Genomic DNA, 22,022 nt, shown 5'->3' with positions numbered 1-22,022 from the left:
GAACTGGAAGCATGGCTCAAGTGGTAGAGCACCAATTGTAAGCCAAAAAGCTGAGAGCATGAAGTCAAGTTCAAGTGCCTAGTACTGGTCACAAAGAGTGAGGGGAAGGGGAAGGGGAAGGAGGAGAGGGGAGAGGAGCAGAGGGGAAGAAAGGAAGGAAACATGGCCAAACTTTGGAATCATTCTCCTGTAATCTGAATTGTAGGAAGAATGGAACCAAAGAGAGGTCATGAGTGTGGCCATGGCTCAAGCCCTGGAGGAGGTGCGGAAACAGAGGGAAGAGTTCCAGCAACAGGTGGGCTCCCGTGCAAACCCAAGCCCAGAGGCCCTGCTGCATCCATCCGGCGCAGGGTGGCTGCAGGTCTGGGGCCAGTGGGGAAAAAGACACCCCAGGATATGTTTTCTTGATTCTGGGAAGTAGGGAGGGCATCACTGTCCACTGGCCCAAAGCTTATCTGAGGGTGAGTTGAGCCTTAACCAAGAACAGTAGAGAGCCTGCCTTGTGAGACAGACTGAGAGCAAACCTGGCTCTTCTGGGTCACTGGCTCCAGGGCTTTGCTGAGTCCTTGACGAATCTAAGTCTCAGAGTCACCTCTGAAAAATGGCACATTGAAGGTGCCTGGGAAAGGGAGGTTACAGCCACAGCCACGTGTTGGCATGGCCCTATCACAGCCGCTGTGAACCAGAGGACGGTGAGAGGTGCATGCCCCACACGGCCTGCGGGGAGAGTGGATGTGTGCGCTTGTAGGAGAGGTCCCTGCAGGCTGTGGATGATGGAGGAGCACCACAGGGACACGAGTGGTGGGAAGTGGGGTTCCCCAGCCCATCTCACACTGAGCCTTCCTCCAAGGCTGCTGAACTGAGTGCCGCAGTGGACGAGAAGGAGCGGGGTCTGCGGGAGAAGGCCGACGCACTTCTTCAGAGGGAGCAGGAGGTACACCAGCTGCAGATAGGTGAGCTGTCCCCGGCCAGCTGCCCAAGACAGGCCCCACGTGGCTTCTGGCTCATTCCCCATACCCCTCGCCACTGCAGGCCACGACGCTGCCCTGTGCCAGCTGCACCAACTGCAGTGTGAGCTGGAGGCACTAAGGAGCTCCCGGACCCAGGAGGCTGCCACACAAGACCCACTGCATCTGCACAGCCAGGAGCTGCTCGTAAGTCATCTGTGTGCTGCAGCGGACACAGGGCATTCACTCTTGATCTCCTTCTTGCTGTCCCACTTGCTCTCACTGTCAGGTGTGGTGCCTGACAAGGCCCAGGGCCTGTGCACTGGTCACACCTCCAGCATATGGACTCTCACTGTCTACCTGGAAAGCAGTGGATGAGATCTTATCATTAATTTGCATCTGCCTCATCAAGCCACACCTGTGGGACCATGCACCTCCTCTTCCTCACCCACCCGTGGCTTAGCTTCCATGTTATCTGTCCCAGCTCTCAACTTGCTGCTGCCATCCTATAGGTCACCTCAAAGGCCATGCATGACCCTGTGTACCAGCTTCCGGCCACAGAAGGAACACCAAATGGCGAGGTTGGGGCCATGGATCTAGGGCAGCTGCAGAAGGAAAAGCAAGACTTGGAACAGCAACTTATAGAGAAAAATAAGGTGAGGATGTCCTTTGTCTGTGTCCAGCCCTTGGACATGAAAGAATCCACTCCTCTCAGAGGGTTCTGCTGTGCCCATTCCCCTGGGGATTTTACCTCACTCTCCAAAGAGCTTCATCCTACCTTTCCTCCTCAGCCTCTCTCTTCTGCCTTCCTCCCCTCCCCCTGGCCAGTGTCAGACCTGAGTAGCGGTCCAACCAGAACCCTTTGCACTCTGTTGTCCCTAGTCCAAGGCTGTTGCAGAGGTTGGGGAATAGATAAATACCATGACTGTGCCCTGCCTCCCTGCCCGCTTGCCTCCCTGCCTGCCTGCCTGCCTGCCTCCGTCCCTGCCTGCCCGCCCGCCTGCTCGGCACCTGGGAGCACAATCCACTTATTCCTTCTGGCCCTTAATGAATCTGTGTGCCTAGTGTGTTGGCTTGGTGTCAGTCCCTTATCACTCCAGCTGAAATGCTGCCCTACCCCAAGTTGTCGGTGTTAGGGATATGGGGCACATATTTAATAAAGGGTTGGAGACTCTCTGCCCCCACCCGTGTGTGCCAGGGACATTTAAGAGGGTCTCCATTCTCCCTCTCCATTCTGCCCTGCTTTGCCTTGCTTTACTGAATCAATTTTTACTCAAGGTGAAAAAAATAAAAGTAAAGGCACTCATCTCCCCACTCACCCCCATTTGATTTCTTACTGTAAAATGTAAAATACATACAGTAAAGTATGCAAAACAAATGTGTGGCTCAGTCAATTAACATCAAGCAAACACATGTGACAAATCAGAACATCACCAGCGTCCCATTAGCCACGCCCCTCAGACCCCTCCCATTCCCTTACTAGGAACCTGGACATGGCTGTCCTGCGTTCTCTCTACTTTCATTACCTGAGCATGCAGTCCCGAGTACTAGAATTGAGTTTTGCCCACTGGTGACTTTGAGTGTGTCTTGCAGGACCTGTTATATGTCACACCTCTGTCCCCACTAACCATAGGTTATCTGCATAGAAGCTAGCTTATTCTGGTTTCTACAGCCTTGCTCACTTTCAACTCTCTGGTCTCTCTCTCTCTGTCCTGGCAAAGTCCTAGCTCTGGTTAGGCCAAAGCGGCCAGAGCCTGAGGCCACTGTCCCTAGGCCACACAGGGTCCTACCACTCAGCCTTACTCTGCCTCTCCTCTCTACCTCAGCCCTGGAATTCCTTTCCCCCTGGTTTTGCTGCCCTCTATCAGCCTGTGTCACTGCCACCACGCTCTACCTCCTTGAGAGTCTAATCCAGCCGACTGCACTCTCTCCAAACTGCCATTTCTGCCCCCATGCACACCGGTTCGCTGAATGCCCCCTGTTCTCCATGGGCTTCTTGCCTGCCTCTCCCCAGAGATGACATCTTGTCAGGCCATCAGGGACACCACATTGCAAGTCCAGAAGAGATAGTTCCTCCCCTAAGAGGCCTGTGCGGTACTTGGTTAAGCCACTGCCTCCCCTGCAGTTCCTCCCTTCCCCCCCCCCCCTCTTCTCCTGTCCTGGGAGGGGCTGTGTCCGCCTGCTCCACTGCACCACCCTCCCCCCCCCCACCTCTTCCCTCCCAGTAATCTCATGCTCTTCTCACTCCAGCACCTGTGTCTCCACATGAGTGTCCCAAAGGCATCTGGAATTCCCCTGCTGCCCAGCTTCTGTTGCTATCTGTCCCAGCAATCAGTGTGGCACTTGGGAGTCATCAGCACCCAGACCTGATGCAGATCCTTTGCCTCCCTGCGGCCTTGTGTACCCAGTTCACTACTTCTCACTACCACCAGTCACCCACTCTGGCTGCAGCCTCCCTTCCCAAGGGGAGGGTCACTGCGTTGCCACTGCCTCTGTCTCAGCCTGATGACTTCCTGTCTCAATCTAGATAGGAGGTGTGGCTCCTTGTTCCCCTTCCCTCCCCAAGCACTCTCTCGCCTCAGGACTGTGCACTTGCTGAGCCTCAGCCCGTGAGAGTCTCACTTCCTGTGTGGTGTCACTTTATCACCACCAGAGCCCTCTAGTTTTCATGCTTTCTATGATAGCATCTGTACAATTATTGGATGCATTAATGAACAAGTAGAAAATCAAGTACCATAAAATAGCAAATATGCTTTTGGGAGAAATGTCCAGCCTGTCATCCAAGAGTCCAAATTAAAACCACAAAGTGCATTTTATGCACATGCTATAGGGCGTGTGGCAGTGAATGAAAACCCTCCTCAAGAAGGGAGTGGAGACCCTTCAGAGCTCTCAGCAGTGGTCTCCCAGGAAAAACTGTGAGGTACCTTCCTGAGAAAACAAAGCTTCTTCCCCTCTTGTTTCAAGATGGAAACCACGGGCAGTGCTTACCTGCCATGCACACAGCTCTGGCTCTCACCCCAGCACCACAGAAAATACAAATGGAAACGCAGCCCCACAGACCCAGGGCAAACCCTAGAGTTGCTGTCCTATTAAAAGTTACTACTGCTGGCGTTGGTGGCTCATGCCTGTAATCCTAGCTACTCAGGAGGCTGAGATCTGAAGATCGAGGTTCAAAGCCAGCCTGGGCAAGGAAAGTCCATGAGGCTCTTATCTCCAATTAACCACCAGAAAACTGGAAGTGGCGCTGTGGTTCAAGTGGTAGAGCGTTCACCTTGAGCTGAAGAGCTGAGGGGCAGCGCCCAGGCCTAGAGTTCAAGCCCCATGACCAACAACAACAACAAGTTACTATTGGGAAGGCTGAAAACAGGCTGAGTAAAAAGAAGTATTCATAATTCTAACATATCCACGCAAGAGTAGAGACATGGACTAGAAGTGAATATTCTCATTTGTTGTGTTACACTTAAGAAACTTTATATACTTTATCCTTTTTGCCAAGACTGGGACTTGAACTGGTAGCCTTGTACTTGTTTGGCTTGGCTACTATTGGAGCCATGCTCCAGCCCAGCTTTGGAAATGGACCTTTCTGTGCCTGAGCTGGCCTCAAACGAAGATCTAGGTCTCAGCCTCTGAACAGATTCATAGCATGAGCCACCTACAGCTAGCTAGACTATTTTTAAGATTTGCTTCCATCCTGTTATTACTTTTCCATAAGTTTACAATGTATTCCAGTCCACCCCCCGCCCTTATTCTCCCTAGGAGACATTTTTATTTAAGATGCTTTCCTTAGGCCAGACTTCCAGCTCTGGAAAAAAAATTATATAGGCATTCAGGAGAGCAGTGGTGATGGGAACACTAAGTCTCCTCCTTGGGGCTCCTGGCACTCAGAATCCCATAGGACAGAAAAGGCTGTGCATAGCTGTCCCCAGTAGTGCTGCTCCAGGATTCCACATGGAGGAAGCAGACCCACAGGCCTGCGGGGTTGGTTGGCAGCACCGCCAGAGCAGTGCTCTGCAGACAGAAGCATGAGGGGGAGAGCAGCAGTATGAGAGAGAAAGGACCCTGGAAGTGGGCTCATGCATTGGACCACTGAGCACAGGCCACTTGGTGCTGTCTGCACTCGATGCTCAGTGATCCTCAGTGCCTTTCTGAAGAGGGCATGCCTCTAATGATGCCTTTGGGTGGGGTTTGTCTCAGACCCTCAGGCAGATGCAGCAGAGGATGCTAGAACTCAAGAAGACTCTGCAGAAGGAGCTGGTAAGTCCACACACCTGGTGTCCACCCTGGGGCTCAGCCCCGATCCTCCCCACCCTCCCTGGCTCTCTGGGCCTTCTGGGTCCCTTGCCTGGTGCTTCCTTAGGTCAGGTGTGGGCCTGGGCCTTCTCTGGGCTTGCACCCTCATTACAGGTGGGCTGGCTGTGAAAGTCAGTGCAGTGGTGTTGGTCAGCTTGCATGGCCCACAGCTGTGTATGGCAGGTGCTGGCTGACCAGGATGAACTCTGCACCTCTGTTCCAGCTGCAGGCATCCTGGACACAGATAAGGCAAGGTGACCTCTTCTCTCAGTTGTCAGCCCAATCTGGAGGTGCTGAGCTTTTCTCAGACTCGGGCCTCCTTCTCAGGGATACCTTCTACCTCCATCCCCAGTACAGAGGAGAAAGAGGGGCAGCAGTGACCACCGGGATGGCCTGGAAATCATGATTTTAGACCCGTTCACCGTAGCCCTTTCCATTGATTTTCAGAAAATTCGACCTGACAATGAGATTTTTGAAGTCCGGGAGAAGCCAGGCCCTGAGATGCCAAACATGGCCTCTTCTGTCACAAATAACGCTGACCTGACTGATGCCCGTGAGATCAACTTCGAGTACCTTAAACATGTTGTCCTAAAATTCATGTCCTGTCGGGAATCTGAGGTAAAGGGCATTCAAGCTGCTTCTGGGTATTGAATGCAGCCCTGCAGAGCATGCATGCTTCCTCCCTGACACCCCCACCTCCACCCCCCATCCACTTCTTCCCCCAGCATTGGCCTGACTGAGCAGCAGGCGACCCAGAGACCATGGAGGGAACTGGCTCCCAAGGATAAGTCCTAGCTCAGGTGCTGAGGCCAGAATCCAGGGAACCAAATCCATACTGTTGCCACCTGCTGAAGACCTCTCAGCCCTTTGGTCTCCAAGTGAAAAATGGGGAAGGGAGGGGCGAGAGCGTGTCACTGCTTTCAGACCCTACAAGGCTCAAAGTCCATCTACCACCTGGCCTTTACTGACCAAGGCAAAGAGGAAATGCTGCCATTTAGCCCCCACCCCCACCCCCTACAGTCCTTTGAAGCAAAACTTAATTTTGTTTCAGGCTTTTCATCTTATAAAAGCTGTGTCTATGTTGCTGAACTTTTCACAAGAGGAAGAGAACATGCTCAAAGAAACTCTGGAATATAAGGTGGGTTCCCAGGTATCTGGCAACCAGAGCCAGCCACATCTGCATTAGCAACTTAGTTGCTTTGGAATGATGAACTTGATTGGCAATTCAAAGGGTATCCTTTGTGCTGCCCTGTATTTGCCAACAGAATTCTGATTTCTTAAAGCATCATTATTGTGGCTGGGAATGTGGCTTAGTGGTAGAGTGCTTGCCTAGCATGCATGAAGCCTTAGGTTCAAGTCCTCAGTCCCACATAAATAGAAAAAGCCAGAAGGGGCACTGTGGCTCAAGTGGTAGAGTGCTAGCCTTGAGCAAAAGCTCAGGGACAGTGCCCAGGTCCTGAGTTCAAGCCCCAGGACTGGCAAAAAAAAAAAAAAAAAAAGAAAAAAGTATTGTCACTGATATCCTTCTTCAACAGGCCCTGGAATAGTCTAGTACTATTTTTTTTTATTGCATTTATTTCTGTGATGAGGGTATAACTCAGTGGTAGAACACTTCCCTAGCGTGTGCAAGGTCCTGGTTTAATCCCCAGCACTGACAAAAAGGTCACAAAATGTCAAACTTATCTGTATATACTTTTGTATCATGTGTATTAGAGCCAGGTTCTGGTGGCACAAGCCTGTAATCCTAGCTACTCAAGACTCTAAAATCCAAGGATCACAGTTCAAAGCCAACTTTGAGCAGACAAATCTGAGATTTATCTCCAACTAACCAGTAAAGCCCACAAGCGGTGGTTCATACCTGTAATCCTAGCTACTCAGGAAGCTGAGATGTGGGGCTGGGAAGGTGGCTCAGTGGTAGAGCGTTTGCCTTGCATGCCTGAGGCCCTGGGTTCGATTCCTCAGCACCACATAAGCAAAAAGAAAAAAGCTGGAAGTGGTGTTGTGGCTCAAGTGGTAGAGTGCTAGCCTTGAGCTGAAGAGCTGAGGGACAGTGCCCAGGCCCAGAGTTCAAGCCCCACGACTGGACCAAAAAAAAAAAAAAAAAAAAAGCTGAGATGTGAGGAACATGATTTGAAGGCAGTCCGGGTAGGAAAGTCTGAGACTTCTCTCCAGTTAACCACCAAAAAAAGGCCCAACATGGAGCTGTAACCCAAGAAATAGAGCTTTAACTTTGAGCAGAAAAGCTCAGGGACAGCAGCCAGGCCGAGTTCAAGCCCCATGGCTGGTACAAAAAAAGAAAAAGTTGCCCACAATACCATTTTCTCTCATTTCTTTCCCATAAATCTAACCTTTTTAGTCCTACAGACTGGGTTCCTTGGAGCCCTCTTCACTGCCCTGCTCACAGCCAGTGATGATAGCTGAGCTGCTCTGCTTCCTCTGCTTATCTTGGGACCCTTTTCCCTTTCCTATGCAGATGTCCTGGTTTGGGTCCAAACCAGCTCCCAAAGGCAGCATCCGGCCATCTATCTCCAGCCCTCGGATACCATGGTCCTAGAAGGAATCACCCACCCAAGGATTCAGCTCCATAGGTTGACACTTTTTCTGTGAAAAGAACACTAACACACCAGTCTGGGTGGGTTTTTAATCACTGTATCTGCAGTATTTTGTACAAGCTCCCAAACATTGTTTACAAGACTTAAAGGCCCGCCTCCCTATAGGCTGATAGGAACCTCAGGAGGAAGCTGATCCTATGACATTCTGGTCATCAAACTGGAAGGCCCAGGCACTACCAGATTTCCAGTGCTGCTAATACCCCAGCTCTGGCCAGCACCTGAGTCCTCTAACTTCATAACATTAGCACTTAAAGCTGAAGCAGGCAGCCTGTTAGGCAACAAGTGATTGATCATGTAAGAGGTGATATGAGCCTGGAGGTGAAGACAGCCTTTGAAGAAATCAACTCAGTGGACATAGTTAGTGGTACATGCCTGCAACCTCAGCACTAGGAGGCGGAGGCAGGATTCTAAGTTCCAAGCCAGCCTGTGCTAATGTAGTGAGACTCTCAAGGAAGAAAAGAAGGTCTCCTTACATTAGCATGTTTGGGTTCGATGAGTTACAAGTTTTTTAACCCTTCTCAAGAAAACATCATTGCCCAAACCAAGACCTTGAGATATGTATGTATTTGGAGTACCTGGGACCAGGGTGGTTTCATGAAGAATCTGCAGCTTCTGGTGGCATCTCCATTTTACTTAAGAAAACTAGCGACAGAAAGATCCTAAGTATAGCACCAAATACACTCAATTGCCTTTTAAATGAATGTACTTGTCTTGATGGGTTGCTGGTAAACCATTTTAAACTATTTTTATAGCTAAAATTCACTATTATAAACATGTTTTCTGTATTATAAAATCCATGTAACTGATGTTCTTAAAGGAAAATCAGAACATCAAGAGGAAAATATCCCCATCCCCATGTCATGTTGCTAGCTGTGTGTGGCATCTGCTGTCTGCAGCAGTGGTGGGATTTCACTTGCTTTCCTCTTCAGTCTGTCCCACTACCACAGAGCAAATGCTAATCACTGTCTCTTACGGACAACCTGCTCAAGCCCATGGAAGCAGCATGTCTGTTCTTCCCCAGTCTGCCTTGTGTGGAGCCCACTCTCCCTCACCTCCCCCGGAATTTAAGATGACACTACTTTCATATCCAGCCTCAGCGGCTGCATACTTAATAGCACAACATGCCTCTAGCCAGAGGGATGAACGCTTGAGTTCCTCATTACACTTGTTCTGAATCTGAAGGGAAACATCTTATTGATTTACATTTTGATTAAACTTTCATTAGTAAATAAAAAATGGAATAACTGGAGCTCCTAAATTTATTATCAGCTAACTATGTAAAGTGGTTTCTCAGTTGTGGAACAATTAAGGCCTATACACACATGTACCTATAAAATACATCCCAGAGAAACACAAGTATTTGCATTTGCCTATACTTCCAGGAAGTACCAAGCCAGAACAGCATCACCTTAACCCATCTCAGGCTCTGCCCATTACCTACCTCCACATGTGGCTCCTTGCAGAAGTTTGTCCCTTTAGAATCCCACTTCCCATTTAGTGGGAAAACAAAGTGGGAGTCCCGTCATCCTGAGGAAGTGGTAGCTTCTGTACCAAGCAGGAGTTCCTTTTACACCTATCTTGAGAACTGGTTAGTCCATGGGTAACCAGCAGTAGCTACTGCACTGTGGAAGCCTGTCCCACTCCAGTGGCTTCTCCTGTTGAGACACTGAGATATGATGGGGCCTCTTGGGTAGTCACTCGGTTAGGGACGCCCCTCTGGCTAGGCTTTTCTGCTGCATGTTGAATTTCCTTCAGCTTTAAGAGGAAGAGTGGAATATTCCAAGTGATTGAATGCACTTTTACTTGTATAAAGTTTCCTGTGATAGACAGTATCTATCTATCTATATATAACCCTTTATATGAGCATTGGATCTTGATATCACTCCCAATGTTGTAAATAGGGACTGTATTATCTAAAAACTGCTGTAGAAAATTCATTTGTGGTGCAATACACTTTTTGATTAAAACTATTCAATCCAGACGCAACTAGAGTGGGTTTTACTTGATACAATGGTTTGGTACTCTGATCAGTACTTTGGTTATGTTCAGTCTAATACACATATTCAATACAAGGACTATAGATACTCGTCTTTCAAAAAAAGCCTCCTCAGACTGGATTTGTCTGAGTAACTAAGCATGTGATCTGATGAAGGCAACCAGCCTCCTTCTTGAAACTGCTGTGGCTCTGAGGAGCTTTGGGGGGGTGGGGGAGGAGCCAGAAAGACTTCAGGAATATGAATGAGGGCCTTGCTTTACAAGAATATCAGCTGCAGTTGTATGTGCAGAGAACACCTCTGAAGGGGCTCACCACTGGTAGCTACAGGGAATGAAGTTTTGCCAGTCTGGCTACTGGCTGACTGCTACCTGGTTCTGGCAGTTGGTTCACTAAAGGAAACTTGTCTGCAACACAACAGCACCAGCATCAGATGGTGACCAGGCATGGGAAGGACCACCCTCAAAAACTCCCAAGTGCAGCCACACAAATGGAAGACTTTTAAAGCCTTGGGCAATGATTACATGTTTGGCACTTTATTAATTTAAATAAACTCCAAAATTACATACAAATCAAAAGTAAGAAACAAATAGTTATTGAGCAAAATGCCTCTTGCAGCAGCCAGCAGCACTGCAGCCGAAGCTCTCAGACTGATGTGGCAAGAGGCCTGTGGAGTGGTGCTCTGCTCGCTCCCCGGGGACAGCTAGCTGGACACATGTCCACCCTTCCACAGTGACTTTCCAGAACAGTCCAACTCATTCATTATCATCCCATTTGTTACGCTTTCTTACATACAGGAAACACACTGCAATGTACATACTAATGAGCCAAGAGCTTTATTGATGCAGCAGGCACTTTACAATGAGCCCGAGAGAAACCTTCTCTGCAAAGACAGAATGTCTGTACAACTCTCAGGGTTTTTCCACTTCAAAAAAAAAAAAAACCAAAACAAAACAACAGGCTTCCTTTCACCACCACAGCCCTTGGATCTGCACCTGCCCAAATCACCCCTCCCCATGTTAAACAGGCAGTGCACACAGGCACACCTGACCGACGCTGGCCAGTCATTGCAGACAGTCCCACAGCACTTCTGCATTACTTTGTGGACAAAAGCAGACTCAGATCCTGCAAGGATTTAGGAAACAATAAGACAACTTTTCCCTCCACCTTGAAAATAAAATACATTTCCGCAGATATGTGTCCTGAAATATTTAGTTGGGAGTTCCTAGGAAGATAAGTTCATTGTCAATCCCTTCTTCACCAGCCTGGGCATCCAAAATTCTTCTCAAGGTAACATGAGTCTTTTTGTTAAACAGTCTTTCTTGCTGTAAGAACTCTTATAATGGAGCCTAGGCCTCCTACAGCTAAGGCCTGTGGGGCAGGAAAAGGAAACGTCAAGTGAGACCTGGCTGGCCGGGAACAAGGGTCCTGACCGGCTATGGAGACAGGACCACACACTCCAAGACCTAAATCCTACCATAACAGACTTCTGAGTGCAGTGCAGTGCAGACCATTTTCTAGGAAAGGGCCCCATCCTGGAGCTGAGGGTCCCGAGAACTGCCCGCCTTGAGACAAACCTGGCTTGTGGCCACTGTCTTCCAAGCACACAGCACAGCCCGTTTCCCTGAGACAAGATAAATGCTTCCAACTTGTCAGCGTGAGCCTAGGCACAGAAATGCATGCCAACCTTGAGAGCTGGCTGACCATAGATAGGGCAAGTCACCCGAGGGAAGGAGATTCCGTGGAAGGACCTGACTGCTCCACCGGGGCTACCCACATATACTGAGCTGCGGAGCTCAGTGGTAAAGCACTTGCCTCACATGCAAGAGGCCTCAGGTTCCTGGCCCTAGTTCTTGAAAAGTTCAAGGCTAAGCTCCTTGGGAAGGGCAGATGGTTGTTAGCCATATATAGTCCGGTCCCTTAATTGCTAGACACACGCACTGAAGTGTGCTCTAGAAGGTGAGGGAGCTACAGAAGGGCGGAGCACAGCAGCACGCGTGTTCACACATGGCCTGCGTGCTGTGTGCCAGTGCTGGGCTTGAACTCAACGCCTCACACCCTCGGCTGGCATTTTCACTCTGCCACGTGAGCCATAGCTCCACTTCCAGCTTTTTTTTTTTTTCTCTCAAGGACTTTCCTGCTTGGTCTGGTTTCAAACTGCAGTACTCACATCTCAGCTTCCTGGGTAGACAGGATTCTTGGCATGAGTCACTGGCACCCATCTATATCTATATATATGGCCTTGCTCTTAAAAGACTCCCCAAATGAGGGCAGACAGCCCTTTCTGATTTGCACGGACACTTCAAGGTATCTGTCCCTTCTGGTGTGTAAGGCTGAGCCCAGAGCAGGAAGCCCTTAGTTTTTTGTTTGTTTTTTTTTTGGGGGGGGGGTCCAGTCGTGGGGCCTGAACTCTGGGCCTGGGCGCTGTCCCTCAGCTCTTCAGCTCAAGGCTAGCACTCTACCACTTGAGCCACAGCGCCACTTCCGGCTTTTTTCTTTTTGCTTATGTGGTGCTGAGGAATCGAACCCAGGGCCTCAGGCACGTAAGGCAAGCATTCTACCACTGAGCCACCTTCCCAGCCCCAACCTCTTTAGTTCTTTTCTTTCCAAATTTTTGGCCAGTACTGGGTCTTGACCTCACTCAGCTTTCTTGCTCACAGCTGGTGCTCTAGTAGGTAAGCCAAGCCTCCAGCCCAGCCTGCTGGTTAATTAATTAGACAGGGATCTTGGGCTGGTTTCAAACCTCAGTTCTCCAGATCTCAGCCACTCAATTAGCTAGGATTATAGGTGTGAGCCACTGACCCAGAGCCAGCCACCTTCCCCGCAGCAGCGGAAGCCCCAATCAAGCAGCCAGCCTCACCTCACCAGGCCACTCCCCATGTCCTGCACCAAGGGGACGCTCTACCAGACCAAAAGCCATAGCTGAAAAGCAAAGGCAGTGGAAGAACAAAGAGAGCAGATTCCTATCAGCGACGTCTAGGGAGAGGTGAGTGACCAGCTGTGCCTGGCACTCCCACAGGCCCATCAGACGGTCCCACATTTGTTCTGGGAAAGCTGGCCTGCTGGGGCCACGTTACATACCTTTTCATGCCACTGGAGTAACACTGCACTGCTATTTTCTGTGGGCTTCTCGAACCCTTTATAAATGTACTTCATTAACAAGTCAACCCCATTTCTGTCCAGTGACTGCACAGCCTGCTCGATTTCGCTGCTCTTAAAGTTAGTGAGCACTTTCAGCACCACGCCTTGGGCTCGTTCCTAGAGGAGAGAGAAGGGGAGTGAGGCCCACTTGGTCCCCCATGTGTACTCACAGTGCCACACCACAGACAGAACTCACCAGAAACAGTGTCCAATTTCTAGTTCATCTAAGGAAGACAGTTAGAAAAAGAAATAGACTAAAATATTTTGCTCCTTTAAATTTCAATTTCTCTTATTTATGTTAATAAGGCGTTGCACTTACTTTGGAAGAAGGAGGAAGGAGTTTACTGGGGCCAAAGATCAGTTTTTCTTTTTTGTGGTGGTAGATGGAACCCAGGGCCTCAGGCTTCCAAGGCAAGTGTTCCACCTCTGAGCTGTTAGCTCCAGCCCAAGCTTTTTCTTTCTTTTGCTGCTGGTCTTGGGACTTAACTTGGGGCCTAGACTGAGATTTTTTGCTCATGGCTAGCAGTCTACCACTTTAGCCATCACTCTACTTCCTGCTTTTTGCTGGTTAACCGGAGATAAGAGTTTCACTGACTTTCCTACCTGGGTTGAGTCTGAACTGTGATCTTCAGATCTCAGACTCCTGAGTAGTGGCAGGAGCCACCAGTGCCTGGCTTCATTTTCCTGTTTGATGATACTAGCCAGGCCTTAAACTCCACGTGATGACATGATGGAAGTGCCTTTATTGGACTGCAGTTGCCCAAAGGATTGATACCCCTATAAAGCAGCTACGTCCTCCCACCTTTGTAAGATGCTAAATCCCAGCTGGAAGGAGGCCCCTCTTTCTGGACCAAGATTTAGAAATTTGGTCATGTAGTAAGAATAATTTCATTTTAATAAGTATGGAGGCTCATGCCTGTAATCTTAGCTATTCAAAAAGTTGAGATCTGAGGATCTCAGTTCGAAGCCAGCCTGAGCAGGAAACTCCATGACTCTTGCCTACAATTAATCGCCAAAAAGGCTGGAAGTGGAGCTGCAGCTCAAATGGCAAAGTGCTAGTCTTGCGAATGAAAACACTCAGGAACAAGCCGGGTGCTGGTGGCTCAGCTTGTAATCCTAGCTACTCAGGAGGGTGAGCTCTGAAGATCACAGTTCAAAGCCAGCCCAGGCAGAAAGTTCCCCTAAGACTCTTATCTCCACTAAGCTACACAAAAAAGCCGGAAGTGGCACTGTGGCTCAAGTGGCAAAGTATTAGCCTTGAGCACAAAGAGGCTAAGGGACAGTGCCCAGGCCCTGAGTTCAAGCTCCAAGACTGGCACAAAAAAATAACAGTAATTTCACCTTTTCATCTAGTTCTTAAAAGAAAGGAAACCCAAGATTGTGAATTGCTAGGCATGAATCATGGTTCACACTGTAATCTTAGCTACTCAGTAAGCTGAGATCTGAAGAATCTCATTCAATACCAGTCTAGGCAGAAATGCCCACTAGAATCTAACTCCAAAATAACCAGCAAAAAACAACGCTAGAGGGATGGCTCAAGTGACAGAGCATCAGCCTAGCAAACAAAAGGCACCGAGTTCAAACTCCAGTACTGCAAAAGAAGAAAAAAAATCTGAAATTGATAAAAAGCCACTTAAAATATTTGTCAATTTCTTGTTGTACTTACAGATCTTCATTTTTAATAAAGTGTATATGTATTCTTTATCACTATAAATTACTCTCTAAAAAAAAATAAAAATTTAAATTTAAAAAAGCAAAAGAGGCCATGCACCAGTAGCTTATGCCTATAATCCTAGCTACTCAGGAGGCTGAGATGTGAGGATCACAGTTCAAAGCCAGCCCAGGCAGGAAAAGTCCGTCAGACTTTTATCTTCAATTAACCACCAGAAAACCAGAAGTGGTGCTGGGGCCTAAAGTGGTAGAGCACTAAGCCCTGAGCTGAAGAGCTCAGGGACAGCACCCAGGCCCAAAGTTCCAGCCCCAAAACTGATTTAAAAAAAAAAAAAAAAGCTGGGAAGGTGGCTCAGTGGTAGAGCGCTTGCCTTGCATGCCTGAGGCCCTGGGTTCGGTTCCTCGGCACCAAATAAGCAAAAAGAAAAAAGCCGGAAGTGGTGCTGTGGCTCAAGTGGTACAGCGCTAAGAAAAAAAAAGAGGAAACCAAAGCAAAAACAAAAAATTTAATAAAAGAAAATCCAAAAAACACCTAAAATCCTCCTGCAGACAAAGCCTACTCAATAGTCCACGAATAACCACTGATAAAGCTCCACTAGACAACTAACCAGCTGTTGTGCTGACCAGCTGACTTCTCACCCCACCTGGGTAGAAGTGAATGTTTCTTGGGGGAGCTTTCATGATAAACACCGACAGCTCCGGTACTGGGTATGGCTTAGAGGTAGAGCACTGTGTAGCATGCTGAAGGCCCCAAGACCTATCCTCTACAGCGTAAACACACACAGCACTGATTCAATGTCATGTCAGAGGAACTCAACATCTAGAAGTGCTAAGGGCTTTCCTGGAAAGCACTTGCCAGTGCCACCTCACTCCCACTAACAAAGATGAAGCAAACCCTGCCCCCACCACAATGAGCCTGGAGAGAAAGACAACCACAGTCCTGAGGTCCTGAGCTGCCAAAGCATGGCAATCATTTTACCTTCACAGCTTGATTCTTGGTGTTGACTGGAGAGTTCCTCAAGGCTGCATGGAATGCCCGAAGCATGTCCCCTGTGCATCATGAGCAGTTAAGGATGGCTAAGTTCAAGTATGCCCATACTTTCAGTAATGACCTCACTTCAAAAACAGCTCCCAAGACATCTCCACACGCACCCCCATTCAATGACAGCCTTTCTGGTAGACATTGCCTGGTTTTATCTTGTAGGTTTCCTGAGCCATGGGGAAGTGGGGGGTCACTTCTAAATAACTGCCCCCTTAAGGGGGATTTGCAGTAAATCTGGCTGATCTCCTTTGCACCTGCTTGACACTGGGCACACTACCTGCCCCATTGGGCCCTCAGGGCAACCAGGCAAGTCTTCTCATTCTACAAAGAAAAAAAAAAGGGCAGGCACAAACAGTTTTAACTCTTCACCCAGTGCTTATCAAACTAAGGAGATCAAGACATGTTAACATATCCCTGCCTGACCACGCACAGATGGCTGATGCCTGTAATCCTAGCTACTCAGGAGTCTGAGACCTGAGGACTCTTATCTCCAATTAACCCCAGAAAACTGGAATTGGTGCTATGGCTCAAAGTGGTAAAGTGCTAGCCTTGTGCACAAAAGCTCAGGGACAGCACACGCCTTGAGTTCAAGCCCTCCAACTGACATCCCCCCCCCCAAAATATCTCTGCCTAGGACTGGGAATGTGGCTTAGTGGTAGAGTGCTTGCCTAGCTTGACTGAAGCCCTGGGTTCAATTCCTCAGTAGCACATAAACAGAAAAGGCCAGAAGTGGTGCTGTGGCTCAAGTGGTAGAGTGCTAGCCTTGAGCAAAAGCAGCTCAGGACAGTGCCCAGGCCCTGAGTTCAAGCTCCAGGATTGGCAGGAGGGAAAAAAAAAATCCCTGCCTAGGTCAATGAGGTCCCAACAGTTACAAGAATCTTTTCCCAATAAAATAAACCAGTCTCTGCTCCCCCACCCTCCACACCATAGTTGCAGTCCTAACATATTTTCCCCCAAGTTCTAGACACCGAGCACACAAAAGAAAATTACAATCTGGGTTAGGTCCCCAAAGGTGACACCTATTTTAAACGGAATTACATCAGCCAACTTTCATTTCCTCGTGTGAAACACTGGCTTCAGCCAAAAAGCTTCAAAAATAGAACAAGGAATGGCTCTGCCCAATCAGGTCTTTACTCCGGTTCATGCAGCAATACCCACATGGGTAGACAGGGTCTCTGGGGCACAACTGAACTCCCAGCTTCCCCATTGTGGGTTCTACCTTGGCTAAATTTGTCTACACCACAAGCATGCACCTGCCAGTCCTGGTTTCCCAGCTACTTGCTTGGATCTACCTTAACACTGGAAAGGCAGCCCACTCCCATTCCACCTTATCTTTCCACTTTGAAATTCCTTTTCCCAAAGCAAGGGCCAGTCCTGATGTGAGTCACTGATAGCCTCTTCCCTGTATCTCCTTTTCTTTTTTTTTTGGTCTGTCCTAGGGCTTAACTCTGGGCTTGAGAGGTCCCCAGCTCTACAGCTCAAGGCTAGCGCTCTACCACTTGAGCTACAGCGCCACTTCTGGTTTTCTGGTGGTTTATTGGAGAGTTTCACGGACTTTCCTGCCTGGGCTGGCTTTGAACCTCAGATCTCAGCCTCCTGAGTAGCTAGGATTACAGGCGTGAGCCACCAGCACCCAGCTGTATCTCCTTTTCTAATGTGGTTCCCCAGAGCAATAGGCAAGGTTTCTGAGGCTTAAAAGAAACCTTGCTACAACTTAACACCATCAGCAAGCATATTCATCCACAAAATGGGTAAGGAACAGCAAGGACATAGCTATTCTGCAAGGCAAAAAGTTGCTGCTCTAGGTGGCTCCCTGACACACCAGCCTGGCACACAAACACCACGGCCCTGGTGGGCAAGATCTAGGAGAGAAGGAAGGTGGCCCTGCAGTCATATCTGATTTAGGAGCTGACCTACATACCCAGCCAGCTTTAAGTCCTTTCAGAAAATAGGGTGTGAGGCTGGGGGACCCTGCCCAGCTCCCAGTCTCCTCTGGACCATTCTCAACCACAGCAACAGACATTTTTGGACCAGATGATTCTTTCATCTGAGCCCAGCAGGATGCTCCACAGCAACCCTAGCCTCTCTACAAATCCAGCAGCATTCCAAATTGTGACCACCACAATGTTTCCAAATACTGCTGAGCTTCGTGGGAGATAGGCGATCACAGGAAACCCCTGCTGTAGTCTTGCTCTAAGCCCCCGAGGCTGCTTCACTGAGGAAGTAAAGGAAGGGTCTCAGGTTCTAGGTCAGGCACTTTCACTCATTATCTCCCTCCAAAAACTCTTTATGACAAGGACTTCTTCCTCCATTTTAGAATCTCTCAGAAGGGCATTTACCTGCCCAAGGCTGAAAAGCTAAGTTGTCCAGCTGACCTCAAACCTGAACTCTTTCTACCACCCTTTCTGTTGCTCCGTTCCAGACTCAAAGTGTGCCCAGGACATTTGCTTTGGATCTGATGAGGCCAGTGTGGCTGTGCTCCATGTGACTGAGGACACTGAGATTGGGAAGGGTATGTGACCCGTGCAAAGTCACACAGCTAGTGCAAGGAAAGGTTGGTCTGTGAGGACGGATAGCCCATGAGCTTCCTTCTTCATCTGGATGAACTACCAACATGACATACTTCTCAGCATAGGCCTAAGACAGGCTCCAGTCCCAACCTCCCTTCCCTCAACTCCTCTACTCTCCTAAGACTCTTAAAGGTTCTACAGTGAAATGCAATGCTCTGATACAAGATCAACATTCAACACCTATTAGAGACACAAACTACAGTTCCATCCTCCTGCCTACCTGGGTCCCACATCTGCCTGGATTTCAGTCCTCACCTGTTAACTTCCCTTTTCCCAATCCAAGAGGTGCACTCCCTGTGCTAACAAGGTTTGTGATGCCAAGAGGAAGAAACTACCATCCCTTCAGCACGCTGCACTGCCTCAAGGGACCAGTGACTGGCTGGGGGCTTGTGGAGATGTGACCTTCAAGTCCCAGCAGCAGCACAACAAAAGGCAGCAGCTGACCGTCCTCGGCCTCTTCTTTGGGAACTAACAGTTCTAGGCTAAAGACCTGACCTCGGAGAGCCAGCTCAGCACTGAATGCCCCAGAGCCAGGTATGCACCAAACTAGAAAAACGAACCTTCCTTTCAGGGAGCCTTTCTCATGACCCCTTCTCATGGTAAGTGGAAATCTGGATGGGGCAGGAAATACAAGTGTGAACCTCCACCTTTGAAAACGGCATTCCAGTAGTCTGAAGGCTTTTGTTTTAAAGGCATATTGAAAGAACAGGGCAGGTCTCCTCCCAAAAGCAGTGGGCCTGATTTCCCGAGCTGAGTCAACCCATTAAACACCCAGAACCTGATTTATATACAGCAGGAGCCTCCAACCCTGCCCTGCTGAGTGCGGGGGAGGGGTACACACTTCCTGTCACACCATTTGAATAAAGAAAAAGTCTTCCTGTGAGAGTAAGGCAGTTTCCTTTGCTCAAACTGCTAGGGGACCACAGGCGCTGGGGACAATCACCTCTATTTTTATTCTTCTGTTCTACATGTCTATGTTCTGTGGCCACAGGAACAGTCATTTCCAGTCGTGGGGCTCTACTTTTATACTTCACTTCACATTCAAAGGCTTTTCTTAGCTCTAAACGACCAGTTTTTCCCACTGCTTCCTGCACGAGGTTACTGAGGGAGCCACAACTCACTTGTTGAGTGTGGCTGATACCATCCGAATCCAAGGTGCACAGAGAAAGGGAATGGGTGAGGAAAGGTGGTATTAGCTGACTCTGGAGTCATCACTGCTCAAGTTCAGATCTCACGCTGCCCTTCACCAGCACTTCCCACCCTTTCTTCCCCGCAGCCAGCCACCTATTTTTCAAGTTCGGCTGTAATGGGGCCCAAGAAAGCCAGTGGGGCGGCCCAGGAGGACTGTGCGCCCTCACCTCCACCCCCGGCCACCCTCGCCGCTCAATGACTCCGCCGCAGCTCACCTCGGCCCCTCCCGAGAGCCACCCGGTGATGGCCCTACGTTCCGCACGGAGGGAGTCGGACGTGAGGGGGAGGTGAGAGGCCTGCTGGGTCGCCCGCGGAGCCGGCGCCCCGGGGTCCGGACCTAGGGAGACCGCATCCCTGGGGAGGAAGACGCCGGGAGCCCCGGACTGAGAGGACAAAGACCGGGAAGCACCGGGTCGGAAGGCGGCTGGGCCACCGGCCCGCGGGGAAAGAGGACGCCGGGCCACAGGGAGCGAGGTGGGGAGGAAAGGCCCGGGCGAGTCCCGGGCCGAAGGGGAGGCGAGGGCCGGGCGCGCGCCGGGAAGGATATTGCCGCAGGAGTCCGTCCACCTCGCCGGGGTCCGGGCCCGGCTCGCCCGCCGCCGCCGCCGCCGCCTCCTCCTGCTCGTCCACGAATTTGTTCTCGTCAAACTCATCGATGTCCACTCGGCGGAAGCGCGAGGACAGCGTGTTCCGGGCCATGGCGGGAGCTCGGCGCCCGCTCAGCCGGCTGCGCTCAGCCGGCTCCGCTCCGCGCTCGACCTCCGCTCCGTTCGGTTCAGCACCGGCCCCGGCTCCGGCTCCGGCTCCGGCTCGGGGGCGGGAAGCGGCGACCCGGCACCTCCTCCGCGCGCAGCCGCCGACGCCCACCCACTTCCGCTTCACGCCGGAACCGGAAGCCGAGGGCGGGTCCAGGAGGGGCGGGCCCGGAGACCTGGAGAGTTGGGGTGGTATCCTCTCTGCCAGCGCGTCTCGTCTCCTGCCGTCTCACGTCTTGCACCGTGGCGAGCTGAGCAGGCCTGCTCTAGTTGACCTCGTTCTCCAACTCCCTCCTGCCTCAGACGAGCCCCCAGTCGATAGCGCTGCTTGTGCCTGACCCAGACCGAGTAGACCCTGGGACCCCAAGAAAAGGCCATCCGTCTCTAGGAGGCCAGACAGGCTTCCCGAAGCACAAACCTTCGGACTGAGGTCTGAGAAGGTCTTCCAACGCCGTGCTGCGATGTGAGCGGGAGGCCTGAGCCCTGGAGCCTTGAACAGCACCACACTGCACAGAGCTTGACTGTGCCTTGCTCATAGAAGTGACCCTGTGGTTAAATAGCAGGCTCGAAAGACGTTTGAAGTGCTTCCAAGGAACGACAAAACGCTGAAAGCGTTTTAACTTGAAGGTGTGGAGACCTCTGAGGATGAGGGACGAGGAGAGGATGTTTGTGGCCACCATGCTGGCGTGAAGTTGGCCAAGCAAGGCCCTTGTGCTGAGCAGTCTCTGTGTGCGAGAGAGATCTTAGAAGAATTGCCAGATCAATTGGCGGAGAAGTTAGCCCATCGCCCAGGATGATTAGGATGCTGGTAAATAGTTTTAGGGACTTTGACCTTAGCTTTAGGCTAAAATGGGTCTTTTCAAATAGTCTGAGATTTCCATTACATTCCCATGTGATAATACTTTTTTCTTTTTTGGGGGCGGGGGTGGTCAGTCCTGGCGCTTGTACTCAGGGCCTGGGCACTGTCCCTGAGCTTCTTTTGCTCTAGGCTAGCACTCTACCACTTGAGCCACAGCTGGTTCTCAAGTTCAAGGTCAGTGTGGGCTACATAGTGAGACCTTGTTTCAACAAAGAAAAAAATCCTTATTATACTGTGTCTGGGTGACTTGAATGATGAGGAGAAAATCACCCAGTGTCTGATTTTCTTAGACACAAGGTAAGGGTAGTAACAGGAAAGCCCTGGTAATTCCAAGCAGAGCAGTAACATGATCTAAGTTCTGGCAAGTTTGAAAAGGGAATCTAGCAGCTATATTGGAAACAATCAGAGCTTATTTAGGAGGTGACAGACAGGATATCAAGCCAAGATTATGGCCAAAAAAAGGTGGGGGAGTATTCTGAAAGCAGAACCCACAAGATTTGCTGATAGGTTAGATGTGGCGTGTAAGAGAAATGGGGGTCACAGATGACAAAGACATTCAGTTGGCCTTGTAGCTCAATGATAGAGTGTTTGCCTAGCATGCTGGAGGCCTGGGTTCAATCCCACCACCACAAAAATAATAATTGGCTGGGCAATGATGGCTCATGCCTGCTCAGGAGGTTGAGATTTGAGGATCATGGTTCAAAACCAGCCCAGGCAGGAAAGTCCATGATACTCTTATCTCCACTTAACAAGTAAAAAGCCAGAAGTAGAGCTGTGGCTCAAGTGGTAGAGTGTTATCCTTGAACAACAAAAAAAGAAAGTATAGTGTCCAAGCCCTGAGTTCAAGGCCCAGGACCAGCATAAATAAAAAGTCTACTAGAACTGGAAAGTAGATAGCAAAGACCCTGTATACTGTTAGCCTTCTATTTAAAACTAATCCATGTAAAAAAT

At 49.8% G+C, this 22,022-nt stretch overlaps 2 protein-coding genes across 3 annotated transcripts in view; one reads left to right on the top strand and one right to left on the bottom strand.

Annotated features, from left to right (window-relative positions):
• The window catches only part of Golga1 (golgin A1), a 52,135-nt gene extending 42,305 nt beyond the window's left edge, over window positions 1-9,830 (top strand). The window contains exons 15-22 of the mRNA XM_042678704.1: window positions 206-295; window positions 851-953; window positions 1,033-1,154; window positions 1,460-1,603; window positions 5,142-5,201; window positions 5,685-5,855; window positions 6,289-6,375; window positions 7,711-9,830. Of these exons, the coding sequence (XP_042534638.1) occupies window positions 206-295; window positions 851-953; window positions 1,033-1,154; window positions 1,460-1,603; window positions 5,142-5,201; window positions 5,685-5,855; window positions 6,289-6,375; window positions 7,711-7,791 (858 nt within the window). The 3' untranslated portion in view covers window positions 7,792-9,830. The remainder of the gene's footprint in view (window positions 1-205; window positions 296-850; window positions 954-1,032; window positions 1,155-1,459; window positions 1,604-5,141; window positions 5,202-5,684; window positions 5,856-6,288; window positions 6,376-7,710) is intronic.
• Window positions 9,831-10,655: 825 nt separating this feature from the next.
• Window positions 10,656-20,305, bottom strand: Arpc5l (actin related protein 2/3 complex subunit 5 like). 2 transcript variants are annotated; one of them, XM_042678709.1, is made up of 6 exons: window positions 20,214-20,305; window positions 20,005-20,178; window positions 15,634-15,706; window positions 12,924-13,100; window positions 11,420-11,505; window positions 10,656-11,213 (listed from the first exon to the last, which is right to left on the bottom strand). In XM_042678709.1, the coding sequence occupies exons 2-6, from the start codon at window positions 20,154-20,156 to the stop codon at window positions 11,207-11,209; spliced, it is 495 nt and encodes a 164-aa protein (XP_042534643.1). In that variant the 5' UTR covers window positions 20,157-20,178; window positions 20,214-20,305; the 3' UTR covers window positions 10,656-11,206. The 2 variants fall into 2 exon arrangements, with proteins under 2 accessions (XP_042534643.1, XP_042534645.1); XM_042678711.1 differs by lacking the exon at window positions 11,420-11,505 and having other exon boundaries at window positions 20,005-20,297.
• Between the last annotated feature and the right edge of the window lie 1,717 nt (window positions 20,306-22,022).

Source organism: Dipodomys spectabilis, unplaced genomic scaffold (assembly GCF_019054845.1).
Source record: "Dipodomys spectabilis isolate Male_0828 unplaced genomic scaffold, ASM1905484v1 ptg000046l, whole genome shotgun sequence".
NCBI lineage: Eukaryota > Metazoa > Chordata > Mammalia > Rodentia > Heteromyidae > Dipodomys > Dipodomys spectabilis.
Note: the sequence above shows the minus strand (reverse complement) of the source record. Positions and strands in the feature narration are given on the sequence as shown.